The sequence below is a fragment of the Melanerpes formicivorus genome, unplaced genomic scaffold, assembly GCF_026170545.1.
Source record: "Melanerpes formicivorus ecotype bairdi unplaced genomic scaffold, bMelFor1.0.p_v2 SCAF_13, whole genome shotgun sequence".
Classification (NCBI taxonomy): Eukaryota; Metazoa; Chordata; class Aves; order Piciformes; family Picidae; genus Melanerpes; species Melanerpes formicivorus.
The window spans coordinates 286,451-309,333 of NW_027142365.1; the positions used below are offsets into that span (position 1 = coordinate 286,451).

At 42.7% G+C, this 22,883-nt stretch overlaps 1 protein-coding gene across 3 annotated transcripts in view; it reads left to right on the top strand.

Annotated features, from left to right (window-relative positions):
• Positions 1 to 20,604, top strand: part of ZMYND11 (zinc finger MYND-type containing 11) — a 98,149-nt gene extending 77,545 nt beyond the window's left edge. For all 3 annotated transcript variants that reach the window (XM_068145737.1, XM_068145738.1, XM_068145739.1), the window contains 11 exons: positions 3,193 to 3,270; positions 3,652 to 3,744; positions 5,155 to 5,242; positions 5,906 to 5,961; positions 6,671 to 6,748; positions 7,298 to 7,416; positions 8,283 to 8,490; positions 9,971 to 10,039; positions 11,442 to 11,714; positions 12,688 to 12,873; positions 18,213 to 20,604. In XM_068145737.1, coding sequence (XP_068001838.1) covers positions 3,193 to 3,270; positions 3,652 to 3,744; positions 5,155 to 5,242; positions 5,906 to 5,961; positions 6,671 to 6,748; positions 7,298 to 7,416; positions 8,283 to 8,490; positions 9,971 to 10,039; positions 11,442 to 11,714; positions 12,688 to 12,873; positions 18,213 to 18,335 — 1,371 coding nt within the window. In that variant the 3' untranslated portion in view covers positions 18,336 to 20,604. The remainder of the gene's footprint in view (positions 1 to 3,192; positions 3,271 to 3,651; positions 3,745 to 5,154; positions 5,243 to 5,905; positions 5,962 to 6,670; positions 6,749 to 7,297; positions 7,417 to 8,282; positions 8,491 to 9,970; positions 10,040 to 11,441; positions 11,715 to 12,687; positions 12,874 to 18,212) is intronic.
• Positions 20,605 to 22,883: the final 2,279 nt, after the last annotated feature.

Sequence of the window (22,883 nt, forward strand, 5' to 3'; positions counted from 1 at the left end):
GACAGTTTTGAGTTGAGATTAAAAAATGTTTAATGAGTGAAAGAATGGAAGAAGAGAAAAAAGAAAACAAGTGATGGAAAGGCAATCATTCTCCACCCTCCTTCGGTAGACTGATGCCAATTCCTGAGCCAAAGATGCTTAACCCCCTTAACCCACCATGGTTTATTCTTCTCATGGAATATCTCTTGGTTTAGTTCAGGTCATCTGCCTGGTTGTGTTTCCGCCCAAACTCTTGTGTATCCCTCAGTCATTTGTGGGGCAGAGTGAAACAGCAAAGGCTTGAGGCTCTGCAAACACTGTTCAGCAAGAGATAAAACATCAGTATGTTATCAGCACTGTTTTGGTCACAAATCTAAACCACACCACCATATGAGCTGCTATGAGGGCAGTTAATGTCATCCTAGCCAGACCTAATCTAATTCCATATTAAGATAATATGTCCCACAAATAGGATGCCTATAAGTAAAAAGAATCTGATAGTCTTTTGGGGTTGGACTGAATCTTAGCAGTCTCCTTGAAAGAAATTTATACTCAAAACAAGGATTTCAGTAGGGTATCGTGGTAGATCTGACTGTGGGACAGTGGATCTTGCCACTTTTTACAGGTTCACAAACCACCATTGTTGATTTCATTTCCCAAAAGTAGTAAATTAAAAGACCTAATTGTCATTTATACATGCTTCTGTATCACTGTGGCTATAAGGGGATCTGAAAGCAGGTACATTTTCCTGTGTCACTATAAATAGTTTTCATGCAGATCCTATGCCCCATCTAGTATTACCTGTTTTCTTGATTTAAATGGCTCTGGGATGGCTTCTCTAAGAACACTGCAAGTCTTCAGAATAAAAAGTGTGTGTGGGTGTTAGTAAAAAAGTACACAATTTCCATTATAGCTTCTGAAGACTGTGAGTAGTACCTCCTAAAGGCTAAATTCTGCTGAAAAGAAAAGCAGTTGGATTATAACTTGCTTTCTACAAAGGGTGAGCAGCCTTGCCATAAAAAGACTTTTTGTTGGCTCATAGGCTTCAATTCCCTAAGGAACTTGGAGATTTCAGTGTGGGGAATTGAAGGAAAACTGTAGACGGTCAAGTTTTCCTGAACTGGCACATTCATTGGTGCTTAAGATGGTATTAATTGCTGACATCAGTAGTGACAGAAAACATGCTATCTTTTCTTGTGATCTGAAGGATAAGACTGTAAGCCATCTATCTCAACACAGTCTCTTCTAAACTGTCTTGCCCAGCAGGGCATGAAAAATGCTTCACATGAATTCTGAAATACTTTCAAAGGGTGATAAATTCAGAACCACTTCAGAAAAAGAAGTGCAGCAGGACTAGTCAGTGCAAGTTTTCCTGTGTGCTAGTAAGCTTCAGGGTTTTAAAATGCTGTATCATTAGTAAGCACACAGCACTCCAGGCCCTAAAATGACAGCAGTGCTTCATGATGCAGATAATTTAACGCACGTTTGGGTTTGCATTTGTGGCAGCAATGTTGGTTTATGCAAAACTGAATCCAGGGATTGAATTCCAGCAGAATGCACACTGTCACAGCAGGAATAGTATACCATGAACATACAGAAGGTGATTCAGGTAGACAGGACAGGGTAAGGTTCTGTCTCATTCCAGAGTTTGGAAAAAGGATTGGGGAGCCATTAATATTAATAATGCTTAAATGCACAGCAAGTGTTAGGAAGTCCTGTGTTGGCCCTTTCCAGAGTAGTGAGTTTTACCCAACAGCAGTAGTGCCCTGTGAGGAAAAAGCTATAGCATTGTTCTGCTGCGTGTGGTGTCTGTATAGGCTCATAGCTGAGCTGTTAGTGCAGCCCAGATTGCCGTGGCTCTGTGCATGCTGCTAAACAATCAAATAAACAGCTTCACTGGTAGTGCTGTGTACAGTTTTGATTTAAGAAAGGGGTAGTAAGCACAATCACAATCCTGAACTGTGTAGGCTACACATTTGCTGAAGCACAGGAGCCAACCTGTGGTTTTCAGTGTCTGCAGTGTGTTGCAGGAGGAATATAAGGAGAGGAGACACAATCAAATCCAATTAATTGATTTTTTTTTTTTGCACTAGTGTGTAAAGTGTCCTCTTGCCATGCAATTTTGTAGAAGCTCTGTACTCAATGTGTCTACTCCCTCTGTATTTTCAGAGCCATATATAAGTACATCAGGGAACAATAGCATGCTTCTAGTGATTAATAATTCGTAAGCCTCATACCTCTTTTAGCTACCTGTTAGGACATGGATTCTGTATTTTCTTGTGTTTGCTAAGCAACAGACCATCAAAATTTGAGGATGCAGGTATAACTAAGCCAGTTTGGTCCACACAGTTTGTATACAGTGGTGATAGGAGGCACGAGAAAGGGAGAACTCAGCTTGGCTCTCAGTTCATTTGGAAGTGTGAGAAGAAGTGAAGGTTTTTGCAAGAGATTTGAGCAGTTAGAAATCACTTCCCATGCCAGTAAGGCCATGCAGAACTGTGCACAGCTGCTGTGATCTGGAATTGGAAGGGCTGGTTTGTGAGAGCACACTAAGCATTTACAGAGACCCACCTGCTCTTTAGCAGCACGTGTTCTGTGTGCAGGGATCCCCGGTAGCCTGGATTGATTTTGAAGGATGGAGACAAAGCTATAAGAGAGGGAAGAACTCTAAAGCGCCAAAAAAAAATTAATAAAAGCAGTTTGTGTTCCAGAAACTGGGTTGGGTTTTGTGAAGGAAGAAGCACAAAAATCAACAACTGCTCTGTGTTTTTACTGGCTAGAGCCTATTGAGTGCCTCCTAGAGAGTGTCATTTTGCCTGGTAAGCACAGAATTTGTAGATGGTACAGGATATTGCTTTAAAAATAATTTCATACATTACTGAAAATATTAATTCCTTACTAATAAAAAGACAATTCTGTAAGTTTTAATCTGCCTTGCTCCATTGCATTATTCTAATTAGACCCTTTTTTTACATGAGGTGTTTTGACAGTATTATGGATACAAGTAAAAGTAAAACTTTTAGTACATCTGAGTTTTCAGCCTAGACATGATGCAACATAGGTAGTTGTTGTGTCACGTCAGTGTTGCTAATTTCCCTAAACAACTGTGTGGTGCAAAGTTACCTCTTCAAATAATGTTATGATGCAGAGAAAATGTTTATTGAATGAATTTTGAAGTCATGTTTAAATCAATGCCATGTTTTTCCTTGGCAGAGCATTAAGAAGAAGAACACCAGCAAACAGGAGATGAGCACCTACCTGCGCTTCATCGTCTCTCGTATGAAGGAGCGGGTGAGTGAGACAGGGAAGGCGTTGAACGGCTGAGCTGCAGTGCAGAGGCTGCACTGTGCTTCCCCATGGGGGACTGTGCAGGGAGGGGGCTATGTCATCTCATTTCCTGTCTTGTAAGTGATGTGAGGATTTCCACGTGCACTGAGTAGGTCTCGTTGCTCGGATTCGTGTCATTCTGGCAGAAGGAGCTCATGCCATGGGCCTGTGACTGCTCTGAAATGGACACTTTGCGGGTTTGAGACGTGAGCTGTTCATTGTAGGTCCACAGTCTGTATTCTTCACCTGAAATATTCCAAACTATTGCATTTTTTAAAATACTTTTGTTGCTGTTTTAAGCAGATTCTAAGTGCAATCGCTGATGCTATTTCCTGGTCCTTTCAGGCTATAGATCTAAACAAGAAAGGGAAGGACAACAAACACCCAATGTATAGAAGGCTGGTGCACTCAGCTGTTGATGTTCCTACTATACAGGAGGTAGAGTGACTTGGTTTCTAAATTCCACATGGTTTATGGTGACTTTTAACAGTGAAGATAAACTTCCCATTTAATTCTCCTTGTGCCAGTATCTCAGTATCCTTGTGCTCAGTGTTGTGTCCAGCAGCTGAACATTTCCACCTTTTCCATATAAATAGGTAACAGAGTACAACTGTTTTGAGTGGTGCCTAGTTTTCAGACAGGGAGTACCCTAAGCTCCTTTTGTACTAAGGTTTTACTAGGAGCTGTAGGTAGCTGAAATCTTTAGAGACATTTCCTTTTGTCTAAGTCAACTGAATATGGATTTGAGTGCCTGTGTTTGCATACCTAGTCCAGTGGTTTTGATCATATTTCAATTTTAGTCATTATGCCCTTGTGTAGGTGTCAACTTTGTAAACATCTAAATGATTCATAAAGAACCAATCATTTTGTTGGTCACAGAAAACCAAGACATCTGTTTTGCGTTAATTGTCCCAAAAATAAAGTACTAGTGTTGTCCTTTTTTTCTCAAAGGTCTGACCATGACTCACGTAAATCAACTGCATATGACCAAAATGAACAGCATATTCATCTTTATTCCTTGCTGCAACTGGATTACTGTGCAGTGCTGTATCTTGTCCTTTACACCCATAGATGTGAAAAGCCTTTGTGTTGTCATTGTTACTGAAACATGGGTAAACAAGAGCTTCACTGGCAGTTCTGGAGACCAACACTACTCACTGGCGTGAAGTAGCACAACGCGAGTTGAGCCTGAAAACAGTCAGGCTTTCCTTTTACTGTGCCAACTTTGCCTGCTTCCACAGGTCTTTTGGCTTTGATAACATCCTAGAAACTGATGGTCTTTCATTTAATGATTAGAATTCTCATGGGGCTCTTGGCAGAGCACAGCTGAAAATGCTGCATTCCTTATCAGACAAAAGACCGTACTAGGACAATTAATTGCACAGCTCCATGTAGTCTTTCTTACGAGTTTGGTAGGCTAAGGCAATCAGCCTTCCTCAGAAAACACTGACTGTCAAGTGAAGATCCTGGAAGTATACAGGCAGTCAGCAGGGATTTGAAATTGGCTGGTGTATGAGGGTACAAAATCTTCACCTCAGGAAATATATGCTAATTTGAAGAAGTGTTCTGGACTGTGTCCTCTGTTGAAGCTACTCCAGATTTACTATATTAAGCTCAAATACTGAAGCACATACAATTTAGTTCTGAAGATTGCATAAAGGAACCCGTGCAGCTGATGTTCAGGTACTAACTAACCATGTCAAAGGACTACGAGTATTCCTTCTGTCTGCAGGAAAGGCAGCGCCTGACCTGTGCTGCGTAGTGCGGATTTCTGTGAAAGCTTCTCTGCATACAACAACTACAATCCTGTAGCAGGTTTTTCACAGTCATATCTTTTCTTTTGTGTAGAAAGTAAATGAAGGAAAGTATAGGAGTTATGAGGAGTTCAAAGCAGATGCTCAGCTGCTTCTACACAACACAGTGATTTTCTATGGAGGTACAGTACTACATTTACTGCTTGCTTTATTTGATTTATTTCAGAAGTTCTGGATTGTATTTGGTATTAGATAATCCAAATGTGGATAAGGCTATTTGACAGCCTTTGAAAATCAAAGCAAGCTGCAAGGGGGAGTTCTTCCCTGCAGATACAGCCCACATTAGGGAAACTGGGACAAGAGTGGGACCAATCTATTTGCAGCATCAGAAGAGCCACACTTCGTAGGTAGGGAGAGATGTGAATGTGCTGATAAAGAATGCAGAGGTGTAAAGGGAAACACATAAATAGTCTGTGCAGCATTACTCTGTGCAGAAGTACTTATGTGATTGTGCCTGCGTTCCTGTCAGGTGGTGAGAAAGCAGAGAGCCTTGTTTTAGGACAATGAGTGTCATTAAGACACCAGCAGAAAAGGAAGTTGGATTCATATGAAAAGCAGCACTGCCTCTCTGCTCCTGTTCGCTACTCAGGTGCATGCTCGAATTGTTGGGTTTGAAAGCTCCCAGGAGTGTTTTTGCATATAAATGTGCAAGAGTAAATTTAGATGGAAGGGTTATCCAAGTGAGTACATTGTTTTGTATTCTCAAGCAAGACAATTACAGCATGAAAGTCATTGGCGTGCCAGCTGCAAGTTTCTATGCTCACATCGTGTGTTTTGTTTCCTAGCGGACAGTGAACAAGCTGACATAGCCAGAATGCTTTACAAAGACACATGCCATGAAGTAAGTAGATCCAAGTACCAAGATGCAGACTAGATGTTTGATTTTCCTGTCAGAATCTAGGAAAACTCTTCTTCATATTGCAAGTAGAAATTTGTTATAGATTTTCCCTAAACAGCTGATTCAGAATTCTTTCTTTTTTTCCTTTGGGTTGTTTTTGGTTGTTGTTTTTTTGTTTTGTTTTGCCACTAGGCTGTAACTTGGAAAAACCAATATTCGAATTTTTTAGTTGTGAAAATAATCTAGTAATATATAATTGGGCTAAAAATAATTGTGCTTGCTAACACAAATTGTACCTCAGATGAAATTCCTACCAAATTCTGTGTTAGGTATCAAAACACTTAGCAGTCAGGGGAGACCAGACAATAAAGCTAAGGAGCTGTTATGCTTTTGCCATTTGTACAGCTGAATTACTTCTTTCAGAATATACTTTAAATATTTGATGAATTTAAAGAACTGCTCTCTGCATTTTAGCTGTGATAAATCATTAGGAATTGAATTTGTCTCCTCCCTCTGCCTTATTTCTCTAAAACACGAGTAGCGTCTCTCAGTGTGCCTCAGTTTCCCACCTCTAGTTTGCATAGGCAGAAGTAACTCCCCTAAATTAGGAAGCAGGGCTAAAAAACTTTACTACTTAGGAGAGAGATACAGTGCTGAAGTCACAGAAATAGTATGGGTTTTTTAACTTGTGTAACTTTTTTTTGTTTTCCAGCTGGATGAGCTTCAGCTTTGCAAGAACTGTTTCTATTTGTCCAATGCACGACCTGACAACTGGTTCTGCTATCCCTGTGTATGTTGCTGACATAGATGTTGAGTTGTTTGTCTGTAGAAGCCTGCAGTGCTGGTGTCATTAATGCATTGAATGTGCCATTTTAGTAAGCTTGTTTCAAAAGCAGGGTTTTGACTCTGTGAGCTGAGATGTTTTGCACAAGTGAAATCTTGATTGAAGTTCACAGCTGCACCAACCTAGGTTATAAAACTTGGTTATCAGCCAGTTACAAGAGTCTTACAAGAACATAAGGAGCTTACAGAAATTAAACTTTATTCCTAGATGAAGCTATAAAGACAAGTTTAATGCTGGGCTGTGTAGGGTATAGTTCCAGCAGCTGTTAACACCCTCTTCAGGCTTTGTATTTTATTTTAACTTTGATCCAAGTAATGCATGTAATGGGGAAATGTGTACTGTAAGGAGATGAAAGTAAAATAGCAATAGACATAAACAGCAATCAGATTCTTAAGCTACTAGCACACCATAGTGATTCTATGATTCGCTTACAGCAAAATATTTGTGGGAGATAGCAACCAAATACTTCAATAATAAATATAACATTTTTTCCAGATACCTAATCACGAGTTGGTTTGGGCCAAAATGAAAGGCTTTGGGTTTTGGCCAGCCAAAGTGATGCAGAAAGAGGACAATCAAGTTGATGTTCGCTTTTTTGGCCATCACCACCAAAGGTAACTTATTAATTCCACGTGCTGCTTTTTACAAATAGCACTTACAAGGATTTATCTCATCTAGTATGCTGTAAATCCTGGCTCTGCTAGTTGCCAGCATTAGAAAGGCTGAGTACTTTGTTTCAGAAAACTTAAAGCTCAGTCTAACACATTCATAGTTACCAAGTGGCTCAGAGATTCCCTTTCCACAGTTGACACAGAGATGTTTCTTAATGCTATATTAATTATAGAACTCAAATGATCTTCAACTGTTTCTTCCAAGTCAGTAGCAGCCTGCTAATCTTGGCCAAGGTGAAAGCTGGACAGAGATGTGCTCTTACCACCAGCAGCGTTGACTTTGTGCAGTTTTCTCTCCTAAGCAGGCACATTGCAATTTTGGTTTTTATAGCATAATATACATGACAAATGTCTCTATTTCACTGCTAGGACATTGGCAGAGCTCCTACTGGGAGCCACTTTGCAATTTCAGAGAATAACTCTTTACATTAGAAATGTCATTCTCAGAGACCACCTTCTACATCCATCTTCAGTTTGTTTACTGATTTGGGTGGATTGTAGTAGTACTGCTACCAGTGGGTGTACTATTTTATTTGGCTGTTTGATTTATGTGCCTGTGATGTGAGAAGAGGCATTTGCAAGTAATTCCTGGTTGCTGGGAGAGTGGTGTATTTTGGTGGATCCCAAAAGGGCCTAGGCAATTCCATACCTGTTTTATGAAGCTGTTTCACTTGTCCGTAGTGTAACTGGGACAGGATATACTTATTTGCTATGTGAACTGCCAAGATGTTCTAATATTCATAAAGTGGATAAAGGCCAAGATCCTTCATCTGCTTTTTTTCCGAATCTGTGTGTGCTATATTCCACAGGGCCTGGATCCCCTCTGAAAACATTCAAGACATCACAGTTAACATCCATCGGCTGCACGTGAAGCGCAGCATGGGGTGGAAGAAGGCCTGCGATGAGCTGGAGCTGCACCAGCGCTTTCTTCGTGAGGGGAGGTTCTGGAAGTCAAAGAATGAGGATAAAGGAGAAGAGGAGGCAGAGTCCAGCATCTCTTCCACCAGCAACGAGCAGGTGAGTGCTGCCACAATGTCAGCAGCTGGGGCAAACTGTTAAATGGTACAGAGATGACATCTTTTTTGTTAATCTACTGTTAAATTACCCTTGTGCTCTGTCTGCACTTCTGTGCTGACAGGAGGAGGATTGAAAGACTTGCTCCTCCTATGTTTTGTAGCTCAGGAATAGCAAGAATATAGTTTTCCTTTTCCCTCACTTTCTTGGATGACCTCTGCGAAGTTTCAAAATGTCTGCCACCTACCACACCTTGATGAGACAGACCAAGATTTCTAAACTTGAATAGGAAGACTCAGATTCAAGGTTGTGCACGTCAGACAGGCTGCAGCACTGCCTTTCTCATCGAGGAACAGCCTTTTCTTAGCTGAGGCATCTTCATTTTAGACTGACCCATGAGAAACACCAACCATAACATTTTCAGCAAGTCCAACTAGAGTTAGGTGCAAGTGTTGCACTTGAGGATCATGTGACCAGCAACTGATTAAAGTAATTAATTATATTCCTGCAAAACAAGAAAAAAATATATTGCTTTAGATAAAGTGAAAAGCCCAAGGGGCCAAGATACAAAACTTTTCATTCTCATGTGGAAATTCCCTTCTCATGGCTGAACCTTATCTGTCATTCCTTGTCCAAGAGGCTGTTATGTATTCACTATTACTGACTCGATAGGGAAATTTGTAGTAGCTTGCAGTGTACTTCTTTGGGTTTTTGGCAGCCTCTTCCCTGGCAACATCTTCTTTCCTCATTTTCAAACACTATCCACTCTCTAAGTCTGCTTGTTTTGAATCTCCTCCTTTGGCCTTTTGTCAAGCAGCCTGTCATTCAGGTTGTGGCTGAAAGCTTTAAGCTTACAAAACTGAATGTTACTGTAAGCTATAGCAGCATGCTTTTAGTTTTTTGGTAGCCTGATTTGCTTAGCTAGCTCCTTTATTTATTTATTTATGTATGTATGTATTTATTTATTATGTATGTATTTATTTATTTATGTATGCAGTGACATGCCTGCTTATGGCAGAACACAAACACAGTCACAGCTAATACTTATGAAAGGTAACAGTGGCATTTTCCTAGTTTTTGAAAGAGGTCATTTGTAAGGTTTAAAGTCTCCATATTTTCTATCCAGCCCAAGTGTTCATCCTTTCCTTACACCTATTTCACTGGTCTCCCAGATACAGTAGCATAAGAGCAGCCACCAGCCTCAGTGCTCTGCAGTGCCCTGTCACTACCAGTAGCTAGTACTGGATGCTTTGAAAGCAGAATTCTCAGCAAGTGGAGCAGTGGGATCTGCAGGGAGGATCTGTTACCACAGAGGCACTGTGGCAAGTTCATTCTGCACATTTTCATTTAAGAGCAGTTTGTGCTAAAGTAAGCAATTTCAACTATTCACAACCACAAAGGTCCATCAGTTGTGTTAGAGTGAGTGCTGCTCCTGTGAGCTGCTGCTTGGAACGCCTCAGCATTCTTTGCTTCCTGTCCACAGCTGAAGGTTACTCAGGAACCAAGAGCAAAGAAAGGGCGACGTAACCAGAGCATGGAACTCAAGAAAGAAGTAAGTGACCTCACTTGCCCTGTTTGTAGGGACTGCAAGCTACAGAAACTCTGACATTGTAATAGACACTCCTTCAATGTCTGTCCAGCCCCCAACATTTTGTCACTGTGATTGTGCACAGTCCTGGTGAGAGCATTCAGGACTCCACTTGAAAAGGGGGGTTGTGTATTTTAGCACCAGATTTATGTGGCATAGCCTGAAATACAGACCCTGCCACTCCTAAGAACAGGGCCCCTCCTGTCCCATTGGATCTGACACTGTAGGAGGAACCTTCATTGATGGAGGCAGTGACAGTTATGTTCCCTGAGACACAAACTACATTTGAACACAAGACACACAGATTGCAGTTTAGGATATCTCATCATTTTATTGTGTTTTCTCACAAGAAAATGCTGTAATTTGCTTCATATGTCTTAATTTTTGCCTTCTTAGCTCTGCTCTTAGGTCAGTGATCCAGAAGTCAGTCACCAGGGCCTATTAGGGAGCAGTCAGTTGCAAAAGCAAATACACAGTCAGCCTTTTGCTTGGTGGGAGCAGTGCCCCATAAGTGTTACAAGGAATGTTTGCTTTGTCTGTACACTGTTAGATTTTTTTTTTTTAAAGCTCATTTAAGTTTAAAAAAAAACAACACAACAAATAACATTCATCTGTATCTTCAGGCACTCAAATGTCAGTGAGAGTTTGCAGGGATATTACTCCTGCCTGTTAGAAGGAGCAGGAGCAATCAATGCCACAGTGTAATAACACAAGCAGCTAAGTTCACTGCAGAGCTGTGATTTCTTTCTTGATAATTGTGTAATTACAGAAAGTTTTTGTGGCCATTCAAGTCAAGTTCTATATTATTGGAAGCCAAAACTTAGATGCTCGTTATTTTTTCATCTTCAAAACCCATTTGAAGTCCTAATCAATCTTTGCAGCAGTTCTATCAAGTCAGGGGAATATTGCAGACCGCAGTGGGGCCTGTTGGGGCACAGTAAGCTCAGAGTTTGCCAAGAGAGTTCAGACACCTTTGCCATGCAGCTACAGTGTTTTCATGGAGAATGCTAGGGGGAAAATACACAGCAAACCTTTAGCAATCCCAAGGGATCAGCAGTGATTTGGCACAGCCTTTCATGTTGATTTTGGGAAGCAAGGCTGGTGAGTGTGACATCCTGATGCCGTACACGTGGTTCCTTCTGGAAGGCTCTCAGCTGCTGATGGCAGAAAAGCCTGGCCAGAGAGCCTACCACTGTCTTGCTGGTTCTCTTCAGGGGTCCAACATTCCATTAACACTGAAGGTCTTCAGCAAACACCCTTCACTTTCACCGGTATTAGTCAGGTAACATTTTGTCTCCAGGGGTCACTGCAGGTTAACTTGTTCTATTTTGATACCTGGATTTGCAAGCTTATTCTTTCTTTGTAGGAGCCAGAACCTGAAACTGAAGCAGTGAGTTCAAGCCAGGAGATTCCCACAATGCCTCAGCCCATCGAGAAGGTTTCAGTCTCAACTCAGACCAAGAAGTTAAGTGCCTCTTCTCCAAAAATGCTGCATCGGAGCACCCAGACCAGTAACGATGGAGTGTGTCAGAACATGTGCCATGACAAATATACCAAAATCTTTAATGACTTCAAGGACAGGATGAAAGCTGATCACAAAAGAGAAACTGAGAGAGTAGTGCGAGAGGCAGTGGAAAAGGTAATGCTTACTGACCACCACCTGCACTCTGCTTTGAGGAGGGTGGATTTTTTTCCAAAGAGACCACATAGACACAGTCTTCAGCACTGATTTTTAGACCATTTCCATACCAAGAGATCTATCCTGCTTTTTTTGAGTCTTGCCCAGTGGAATCAGTTTGTGATGCACAAATGAATCTCACTGTTCATTCATGAGTACCCATGTCCAGAGCCTTTGTCTCCATGGTCAAGTGTGTTGTAAACAGTGGCACTGTTTGAATGCTACTCAAATAATTTTCTTGCTTTCAGTCTTCTGATCTGAACATTAAACAGATTCAATGAAATTTGTTAGAATTTTCTTACCTAATGATACCCTGTTTGAAATTCAGTATCTTGAGCCTGAGCTGGTGACCTTTGGCTGAAAAAGCAGGACAGTTTAGAGGATGCTTTGTCTCATCTATCTTAAGTTCCTACCCTAAGACAAGATGAAATTTCCTTCAGGATGAAAGACTATGGAATGAACCTGGGGAGTTTAAGTGTTAGTCCTGTAGGATTGAGACACCAAACTTCTAGATCACTGAGCAAGGGGAAAAGGACCCCACTGACAGTGAATACTGAAAGATGCCTTTTCTTGAACTCAGGGGTGTTCTAGTCTGCATTTTCTTTTGTGCCCTCGTATGTAATTGCAGAGTTGGTCAAGATGAAGTCTTTGTCTAAGAAAGACTCATAAATTTGTAAACTGATCCTCAACACAATGTGTATGGAACCTGTTTAGCTATTGTAGATGCCTAACAGAAACCAGGGGCACTTTGATGGTGAACATTCCTTACGGGATGGAAGCTTTCTTAGAGGTCTGAAGGAGATAGCTTTTCATGTTTTAAATAGGAGAAATCTCATACTTGTGTGACCTCCACCCACATCAGTAATAGAGGTTTAAAGAAGAGCCTTTTGCTCCTGTAGCTGTCCACTGACTTGTTTTACTGACTTTATGGCAGCTGCGTGCAGAGATGGAAGAGGAGAAAAGGCAGGCTGTAAACAAAGCTGTAGCCAACGCACAAGGAGAGATGGACAGAAAATGCAAGCAGGTAAAGGAGAAGTGTAAAGAAGAATTTTTAGAAGAAATTAAGAAGCTAGCAGGCCAGCACAAGCAACTGATTTCCCAGACCAAGAAGAAGCAGTGGGTAAGTTTCTCAAATGTATTGCAGAGGAATAAGTTTAAATGTACAATGCCCATGGCAGGCCAGTCGAAGGTGATGGCTTCCTTGCTGTTAGCTGCGGCACTGCTTTTTCACTGCTCTCGCAGGTTTGAGGTTCCCTTCTTCATATACAGCTTTCAGATTTTTTTCAACATCCAAATTTAAACTTCAAGTTGTGATTACTTTCCACTGTAATTATGTACTGCTAACAGCACCATCTTCTTCTGTAAGATGTTACTATCAAAGTATTAGTCACTAAACACAGCTTTACCCCATGCAAGGCAGGTGTTTCAGTGTATTCATGCTGCTTTGATATCAAGGCTCCAGAAGGTACAATATCCTATCCTGGTCTCATCTCCTAGCTTTGTCTGTAGCTCTTTTATGGTCTTCAGTATTTAAGACATGACCTTCTGAAGTATATTTCTCTCCTTTGTTCAGTCTTTAAGCCCAGATCTGCAGCATTGGCTGGAAAAAAACATGTTTTTATGTCCTTTAGAGAAGTGAAACAAGACATCTATCTTACTATGCTATGACACGCTGCAACCTTTTTCTGGTTTTGTGTGGTTTGTGTATTATGTTTTCTTTTCAAGCCAGAACTGTGTCCTCCCATGTACAGCACCTAACACTCAAGTGCTCTGATGCTGTGCTGCTAGCCTGGAACAGAGTTTGGTTGGAAACTGTTGTGCTGAGGAGCGGCGAGCCTGGCACATGTACAGACTTTGTTTCTTTCATAATTTTCATAGAACAGGGAAAGAAAAGCCCCTGGAATAGTCATCTGCTGTATGGGGGGGGAGGAGGTGTGTGCTAGGTTTTCTCCTTGCCTCCTCTTGAGCTTTGCAGCTGGCAGATGCAGCTGAGCACAAGGACCTTGCCACAAGGTGGCATGGTGTGAGCACAGAGCCATGGCCAGGTACAGCCAGCCCCTGCAGCCCCCAGCTGCCATTTGCTGCCCACCTAAAGGGCTGTTTGGTTGTGTTCAGCCTGGTTAGTCATGGTTGGGCAGATGAAGAGATGGTCCCTGCAGAGAGCTCTGCTCTCTAGAAGAGTGAGATAAATCCTGAGGTGGGACAATTGGCTGCTTACCATCCCAGTTCCAAGCTTGGTGTTGTGAGGAGAATCACTTCAGTGCCAGAGCTCTTGCAGAGTCTCCATTTCTGTTCCTAGTAGAGACTTTACAGTGGGTGTTAGGCTAGTGCACTGCTCAGGTCTCTGCCAGTTAGAAAATTCCTCCCTGTCTCTGCAGACCAGAGAAGGTATTTAGGCATCTGTCTTGGTCAGGTCACTTGAATTGCTTTTGCCCACTATGGAACTGTGTCACATTAGCTGTCTTCTATCAGAAATTAAGAGTATGCATGCAAAGTGTTGCCACCATTCAGCTGACAGACATTAACTCACAGTTAACTTGATTGTGAGCCTGGACTCTAAAGCTGTAGCTGCTTTTTGGTGGTTTTGAAGGCAGAATTTATGAAGGAGACTCCCCAGACTTAGGAGCTCCAATGTGGCTTTACCATGTCCTTCAGCCTCATCAGAGCAAGCCGTGGCACCACATCTGCTCCTGTGTAGAGAGCCTCTTCCTGAGCAAGGTAGCTAAAGCTGGAAGGTTATTCAACAGCCTTGTCAGTTTCTCTGGCCCCAGAGCTAGCTGCCAATCACCACTTTAAAGAAAGGCATAATACAGGCAGCTGTTTTGCATGTGATCGGAGAGGGAGGGTAAGGATAACCACCTTTGCATTCCAGCTGCTGGATCTGCCACCAGGGCACAGCCTCAGGCAGCTGGAGTTGGTCCAATTGCACAACTTCCCAGGGACCTTTCCTTGGTGGTACTAATGGCAGTCCCTGGGGTGCAGTACCAGTCCTGCTGTTATAATGATACCTCCTTACCACAATCTCATGTAATTAAGACACATGCTAAATGGGTTTGGGTGGCTTTGTCTTTTAATTAGAAGCAGAGACCTCTGATTTTGCATAATGCAGATGCCTTGGTTTGGGAACACAGCTGCTATTATTCACACTATATTTATCTTTCTCATATCTGAAAACAAAACCAGTCAGGATTTCATGCTGGTGGTGTTCAGGCACGGGAGAGGATGCACCCCCTGCCCTCAGGAGCCTAACACAGTTAAGGAACAGCGGTTTATGTTGCTCTGGTTGCAGTATCCCTTAGCTTAACCCAATTTAATTTTATACCTCCAGAACATTTGGATTGAATACAGAGACCTTAAGTAAATAGCAAGTGAAAGGTAGAAGTGTAAAGGCAGGGGCAATGATTATGTAGCTTGATGGCCTCTAGGTTAAAGTGCCAGTCTTGACAATGTTTCTGTTCCAGTTTCTCCCTCAGTTGTGTTGGTGCATAGTTCATTTGTGTCTGTAATGTATAGCTTCCTTCTCTGTTAATTAGATTTACCTGGCCCTGTGCCTTTCTTAGCAATGCTGTAAATCTTCCTGGGACCCATCAGCATAGGGGAGAGTAAGGCTGATTTTTACCTCTTCTATTTCCTATTGTTGCAGTCTTTCAGCCAGAAGATGTGTCTGCCAAGACGTACATGGAGCTGGTATTGTTCCAGATGAGAGTTGGTGCTATTGAATTCTGTCAGCCCCACAGCTTCACTCAGATGAAAATGCTGCTAAAGTCAATAAGCTTGCAAGGACTTGCAAAAGCTGTGTGTTTGTAGTTTGGCTTGGTTTTGTTTTAAGGATGAGGCAGACTTAAGGATAACAATCAAATAGAACAAGCACTGATTATTTTTCAAGTAACCGTGGATGATATTGGAGGAGCCATCAACTATCTTCCTACCTAACCGGGGGGCCAGCAGGCCCCCCGGCCTTTGTCACCACCACCATCACCCAGTGTGCACCATGGGGACTCACCAGAGATGAGAGGAGGATCCTCAGCCCAGATGGGCTCAGCTTAGGGCTGCAGCCTTTCCTGGGGGGATTAAAAAGGGGAGTGGGTGAGGAGAGCCAAGTGGCCACACCTGGGGTGGGAGGAGACTCCAACAGAGCCCAGGTGCTCTGGGTTTGAGGGGAAAAAAGAATGAAAATGGGATGGGTGAGGGGCTTTTAAAGTGTCAGGTAATGATAGGACTGGGGGAATGGAAAAAAACCTAGAAATGGGTAGATTCAGATTGGATATTAGGAAGAAATTCTTCCCCATGAGGATGGTGAGACACTGGAGAGGTTTGCCCAGGGAGGTGGTGGAAGCCTCATCCCTGGGAGGCCAGGCTGGATGTGGCTGTGAGCAACCTGATCTAGTGTGAGGGGTCCCTGCCCCTGGCAGGGCAGTTGGAAACGGATGATCCTTGAGGTCCCCTCCAATCCCAACAATTCTATGATTCTAAAACAATTTTGCAGTTTAGGCTGGATGTTAGGAAGAAATTCTTCTCAGAAAGAGCGATTGGCCATTGGAATGGGCTGCCCAGGGAGGTGGTGGATGAGGCACTTAGTGCCATGGTTTAGTTGATTAGATGGTGGTGGGTGAGAGGGTGATCTTGATGGTCTTTCTCAACCTGGTTAATTCTATGATATTTATTCTAATTTGCAACAGGTTGTTTTTAAATGAACAGGCATTGTCTGTGATGTTTACTGTGGCTAACAAAAACCTCAAGTGGCTGACAATACTTAGAAAAACAAAGAAAAGAGGAGGCCTGAGGGCAGCTGGCATTTTGCCTTCTCTGGCACATGTGCTGGTACCAGCTTAGATGACACAATTTTCCTTCTGGAAGCAGAAAATTTCATCCCACACTTATGGCCAGCATATGTAAAGGGAAGTGCAGGACCCATTGATTGATTGTTGTCTCCTGTCTTAGCTGGTTTTGGTCTCTCCAAGCAAGCAGATGTGAAGCTGATCTCTGGGCTATGACAGGGATGGACCTAATGGGTCCCACAGGCTAGTGGGCAGCCAGCAACAGGACAAAAGCCCTCCAGAGGACACTTGTTTGCAGGCATTTCTATAAATAAACTTCCCTTGATTCGTAAAAGGAGAGTAGAGAGGTTCCCTTCTCCTGCAGCAAGGGCAGTGCCTTTATTGATGATGTAAATGAATAGTTGCTGGTTTAGCCAAGGTAAATGTTGGCTTTCTTTGATCTTTTAGCAGTGTGTGGGGTTGGTCTGTTCTTGTTTTGTTTTAAGGCAGATGAGTTTGTTTCTTTATAATTCTCTGTTTTAGTAGCAATGCTGCAGCCAGACAGGACAGTAAAAGTAAGTTGCATGTCATTCTGTTGTTTGGTAACAGCCTGCACATGGTGGGATTCCATTCCCACCATGCAGTGAGCATTGCAGACTGGATTCATACAGATCCTGGTTTTGAGCAAAGCAAAACCCAGACAGACAAATCTTGGATCAGTAGGGCCTGGTTCTCAAGAAGCCTGAGTGTAAGTGGATCCTTCAGCAGCAATGCCACCCTCCTCTACAGGATTTGGTCAGAATGATAGTCAGTGCTTTGGCAACACTCCCTTCAGGGGTATAAAGCCACCCAGAGTCAGGGCATATTGCCCATCTGGGTGCTCTACCTCCTTGTTGACCAACCAAAATGTTGACCAGCATGTTGAGGCCCTTTCCCGACTTCCTCAGAGGCCACAGAGTTCTTTCCCAAGCAGCTGGTTCAGCAGCTGCTATGAAAGGAAGGGGGGTGCAGTGTGCTCCAGGGTAGGCTAGAAGGAAGAGGCACTTGCTTGCTCCTCTCAGTGGCACTGATGTGAGGGACTGCAGAAGGCTACAGCACTGTCTGGCAGTCAGCAAGCCCCAGTGAGGGCAGCCTGCTTACAGACCTACCCTGCATGGGCTGTAAGAACCACTGGGTAACAAGTGATTCCTTTCTCCAGTTACGTTACTGTTGCAACTTTTGAGATTTTTCTAGCCTAAGAGGATCTTCCCCAGCAACCCCTGGACAGGTCAGGCTTGTATAGAAGCCTCAGAAACACCAATTCTCAAGCTTGTGCAGAACCTGTTCACACCAGCAGTGCCTGTGGATTTATCAAAGGTTGTTATCAGAGCATGATGCTACTATACAGATGTGGGGTGGAAGGTAATTCCTGCACTGTGTGGCTGAAAAATGCCAGTCCACTGAACTGAGAGTTGTCTAGGATGAGAGGTGATTTTTTTGCAAAAGCAGTAATGCAGACTCTGGAAAATCTGAACGTGCTGTGCAGATTTGCCAAAGGATGATCAGCCAAGTGGAAAGTGCCCTCCTGCCTCTGGATTCCCCAAGCATAAACAGAAGCGTTGTTCCGCCTGTGCTGCCGCATCACGAGCGGGAGGGAACCCTCGTGCCTTGGTAAGGAGAGGGCCTGCCAGGGTGGTAATCTGGTCTCGCTTGTTCTCCCCAGTGCTACAACTGTGAAGAGGAGGCCATGTACCACTGCTGCTGGAACACCTCCTACTGCTCCATCAAGTGTCAGCAGGAGCACTGGCACGCAGAACACAAACGCACCTGCCGCAGGAAAAGATGAGAGCGTGATGCCTGCCCTGGCAGAGCACCCCGATGATTGCTATTCTCAGACACAGCGGTTTTTGTTTCCAAGAAGCCAAAATTGTTTAGAATTTGCTTCCCATTTTGCACCAGCCTTTAAACACTTTTGGTAACAGAAATTTTACACAGTGATTTCCATCTTCTGTTTAATGCTCCTCCAAAATTGTGTTGGCAAAATGAATCTAACATCTGTGGGAGCAGGTTACTTTGAGTAATTTTAAACTAGAGGATTTGTTGCATTTTCAGCAAATTTTAAAACATTTTTAGGTTTTACAGAGATTTTAATCTTTGAAAACAGCAGATTAAAAAAAAAAAACAAACAAAAAAAATCCTGCAAGTTGAACAAAAGGAACATTTGAGAGCTAGGAGTGAATGTAAGCAGCCCAGGACTGTTGCAGAAAAGCGAAGCATACTACCTTGACGTAACCTTTATTTCCTAACCTTGTTGAGCTGGTTTTGTTCAGCTTAATTTTACTGTTTAAAGGCATTATCTATTGGTTATACCAGTGGGTACCTGATTGAATTTAGGGAACAGGGTTGACACAGCAGGTGCTAGTCCTGCCTATTTTTTCTTAAATATTTCCCAACTGTGTTTTATTTTCATTATTTCTTTTCAATATATAACTTTTATAACAAAATATTAGCTTTGATCTTGTAGTTTAAAATCACAGGGAACTGGGGTAATCTTTTACTGAGCTGGATCTTAGAGAAAAATGAATATTTAAATTTTGAAGTTTGCACATTTCATCTTTGTCCTAACATGAGTGCTTGTAACCAGAATAAGAGAAGCCAAAAAAACCAACCAGAACCCAACTACCTTTGCTCATGCACCCAATTATGAGGCATACAGATGTTTTCCTGCGTCACTCCTTCAGCCTCCCCAAGCCAATGTCATTTGACTGCCTGTGGTCTGGTGTCACCTGGTTGTGGTAACCGATAGCGAGAGGAGAAGCAGCACTTGAGTTCCACAGAAGCCGTTTTGTTTGTAGCAATGGGTCATTGCCTACTAACAGCTCCATCACTGTACTCAGAGTGAAGACTCCTGCATGTTACTTTCCTTGTATTAAAGATGCCGTGATTTGTACAGTCTGTATTTTGCGGAATGTCTGGATTAAGAAGCATTACCAATAGGAATGGATCGATAGTTGACAAACCATTTTCCTCTCCTTTGTTTCACCTGTAGCTAGAAGCATTGCATCCATGGTCAGAGACAAGGTTTAACTAGGTGTAAAGCTTACTTAGCTTTTCTTTCACCGTGTCTCCGCATTCTAGTTGATTTGGGATTGGTCTTAGACCGAGTCATTGCCCATCGATATCCAGCTATTTTTTGAGAAGTTAGAGGAATAATTTGTAAATATTTATTTAGATCTTTGATATTTATTGAAAGCAATTACATGATGGACCGATGGAAGCTGAAGAATCAGGAGGAAAGCCTTTTAAAAAGTTTTCTCTAGGATTTGTCAGGGTCATTGCAAAGATGAAAATACAACTTAAGACTTTTGTGAACTGCCACTGAAATCCTGATCTCTCATACCAACAGTGGTGATGTAAGTGAATTGACTAGATACTGCCAAATAATGCCCATTACGTTGCATAAATTAGGTGGTAAAGCGATTGGAAACAAAAATAGTAGGTAGATGGTAACCTTTAATACCACAGCTACGTTATTGCCTGATCAATGTGTGATTAACTCTTGTCGCCTCTGTGTTGTGACTGTAAAACACTTCACAACGAAAAATCAATCTTCTTCGATTACAAGTTCCAAGACTTCGATCCACCCCTATGAAAGCAAGTTATTGTGGAGATATTTTTGGTGTAAAATCATTCCAGAATATGTAATATTTAACTGATAGCTGCATGAACGTAAGATTCGTGTTACTTTGGCTTTTTTGTCTCTGTTGACACGGTTGCACATTTCCAAGTTACTACAGCGTGAAAACTGTGTTTTAAAGAAAAAAGAAAAAAAAACCACAAAAACAAGAAAAAAAAAGATTGTGGCCTGGTTTTGTATAAGTTTTAGGTAAAATTACAACTGATTGTTTTAGGAATCATGATTTAAAATTAATTTTTCTGCAAATCATAAAGCTATATTAAAGTGTTGAGCTTAGCCACTATGCACATTGTAATTATTCATTGTGGCTGTCCAGTTTATGATGCATTCTGGCATTTTGTAAGCTGCTCTGACTAGCAATATATAGAGTCACTTAATGTGTTAACATTGGTTAATAAATGTATTTAAAAAACCCTCACTGAAAGTGTCCATGGTGATTTTGGCCACCTCTCCTCACAGCCTCAGGTGAGCGTGCAGGAGGCTGCGCTTTTGGCTTGTCCTCTCCTAGAACGACCGGGACTGAGGGTAGCAGAGCTGTGCCTGATCTGACAGTGACCTTGCACCTAACTCAAGGTGAGCTGACAGGTCCATGGCTTCTCAGTACTAGAATAGAGTAGAACAGAACAAAACAGAACAGAACAGAACAGAATCTTTTCCACCTGTTCAGGGCCAGTGGCCTCCAAGGGTTGTAGCCACCATGTTCTGGTTTTAATGCTGGTCCTGTACTGCTAGCAGCTGGGGTCGAGCTCATGGACCCCCTTCTCTTTGTGCCTCTTCTCACCAGTGACCCCACTCTGCCTCCTCCCTAACCAAGTCACCAACCCTGAGTCTGTGCCTTTTACGTACTTAATAAAATCATTTAATCTGGAGGGCCTGAGAAGACTCTGGCTCCAGTCTGGATGGTGGCAGCATTTTTCTTACAAACACAGCCCCTAGCAACAGTCTTCCTCACCTAGCCACAAAGTCAGGACTTGCTGCCAGCAAGGTGCTTGAGGGACCTTAAGGCCCATGCCAGTGCTGCAACCCACAGGACATGTCCCACAGCCACCTGCAAGAGAAAGGGCCATGTGGGGACTAACCATATCTGAGGTGGGTTGTCCTGGAGCCCCATTGTGACTTCAGGAGGAACACTGCAGAGATTCATTTCTCTGTGGCAATTAGCAAAGTTTCCCTGTGGGAATTCAGACATAGCAAGATCTGCTAGTCTTGGGGGGGAAATTGTAAAAATTCTACTTTAAATATTTAAAGATGCCTCAAAAGTATCTTCTGTCATCACACAAGCCAAACCCTTCTGTTCTTACATGAGTCAGAGCATTTTATCCAAGAGTGTAAATGCAATTCATCCATCTTGGTGGATTGAATACAAGTCAGGAGCACAGCTACTGCAAGTGACTCATTTCTGCTGAGACAAGCCAGCACAGCAGGATCAGGCAGAAGCAGCATCTCCCTAGACCGCCTTCTCCTTCCATGGCTGTGGGCAGCTCCCCCACACCCCAGGTGGCAGTAGGGGCGCTGGTATCAGAACCAAATGGGTTAAATGCTTTGGAAGTGCTATGACAGCTTTGGGCCCCCACTGCTTGGGTCCTCTGTGACATGCTGTGTCCCACCACACACATGACCCAGGCTGGGCTCTGTCACCACCACTCCTGCAGAGCACATCAGGATATTTGTTCTTGCACTGCCCCAGATCTGCAAATTTCCTTCCACCAGAAATCCTTGGCAGAGCAGGTGTCTCTCTGAGCTGCTGTGTCTTCACCACTGCTCACAGGACTCTAGCCTAGTGCTTTCAGAGCATCAGGAATTATTTGGCTTTCTATTGTTGGCTTTTCCTATTTTTTTTCATTATTATTGTTGTTGTTATTTAATAATTTTATCTCTATTATTTTAATAAGGAGGAACAGTGTTTTCTGCTTCCTGCTTCCTTTATGTGGAGTGAGCTGCCCAGCTCAGGGCTTGTTTGCCTTTCCAGATCATACATGACCCAAGTATGTGAACTATGTTTGGGATTTGTTACCAGTAGTTAGGGGCTACCCAGCCAATTTTAGCCTCCCGAAGTGAGTGCACATTTCTGAGCTGTGCATTTGCTTTCCAAAGACTTTCACAACTCAGAATGGGGCAGCTATCAAACCAGAAGGGCCGTGCTTGCACTGTGTCATGGTAGGGAATTTCAGTTGCAAGTGGATCAATTCGTCTGCTTGTGAGAACACAACATTTCTGCCCTTAAGCAGTGGGAGATATTTACAGCTAAGGTAAAAGGAGAAAAACAAACCACAAAACAAAACAACTACCAAAACCAAGCCAAACCAAACCACCACCACCACCAAAACCAAACGAAAACCCCCAACCAACCAACACCCCACACCTCACCACCACCAATGACTGTGGACCTTCCAAAACCCTGAGTGAGCTGCCTCATATTTTAATCTTAACAAAATTTACTTCCAGTTGTCAAAAGGCTCAGAAGTATGTTAGACTCTGTGATGCTCTTTCAAAAAAAAAAAAAGATACGCTGGGATGCTAAAAATTCAAAATTAGAGAATGAAGGGGGAAAAAGGCTGAAATTGAACACAGTCTGCTTTGGAGGTAATTTTATGCACAGAAGGGGACTAACGATTGAAGACAGAAGAAAGGCTGTGCTAGGAACCAGGCTTGTGTTTGTTGACAAAGCCACCAGCCAGTTTCTGTTAACTGCCTGGA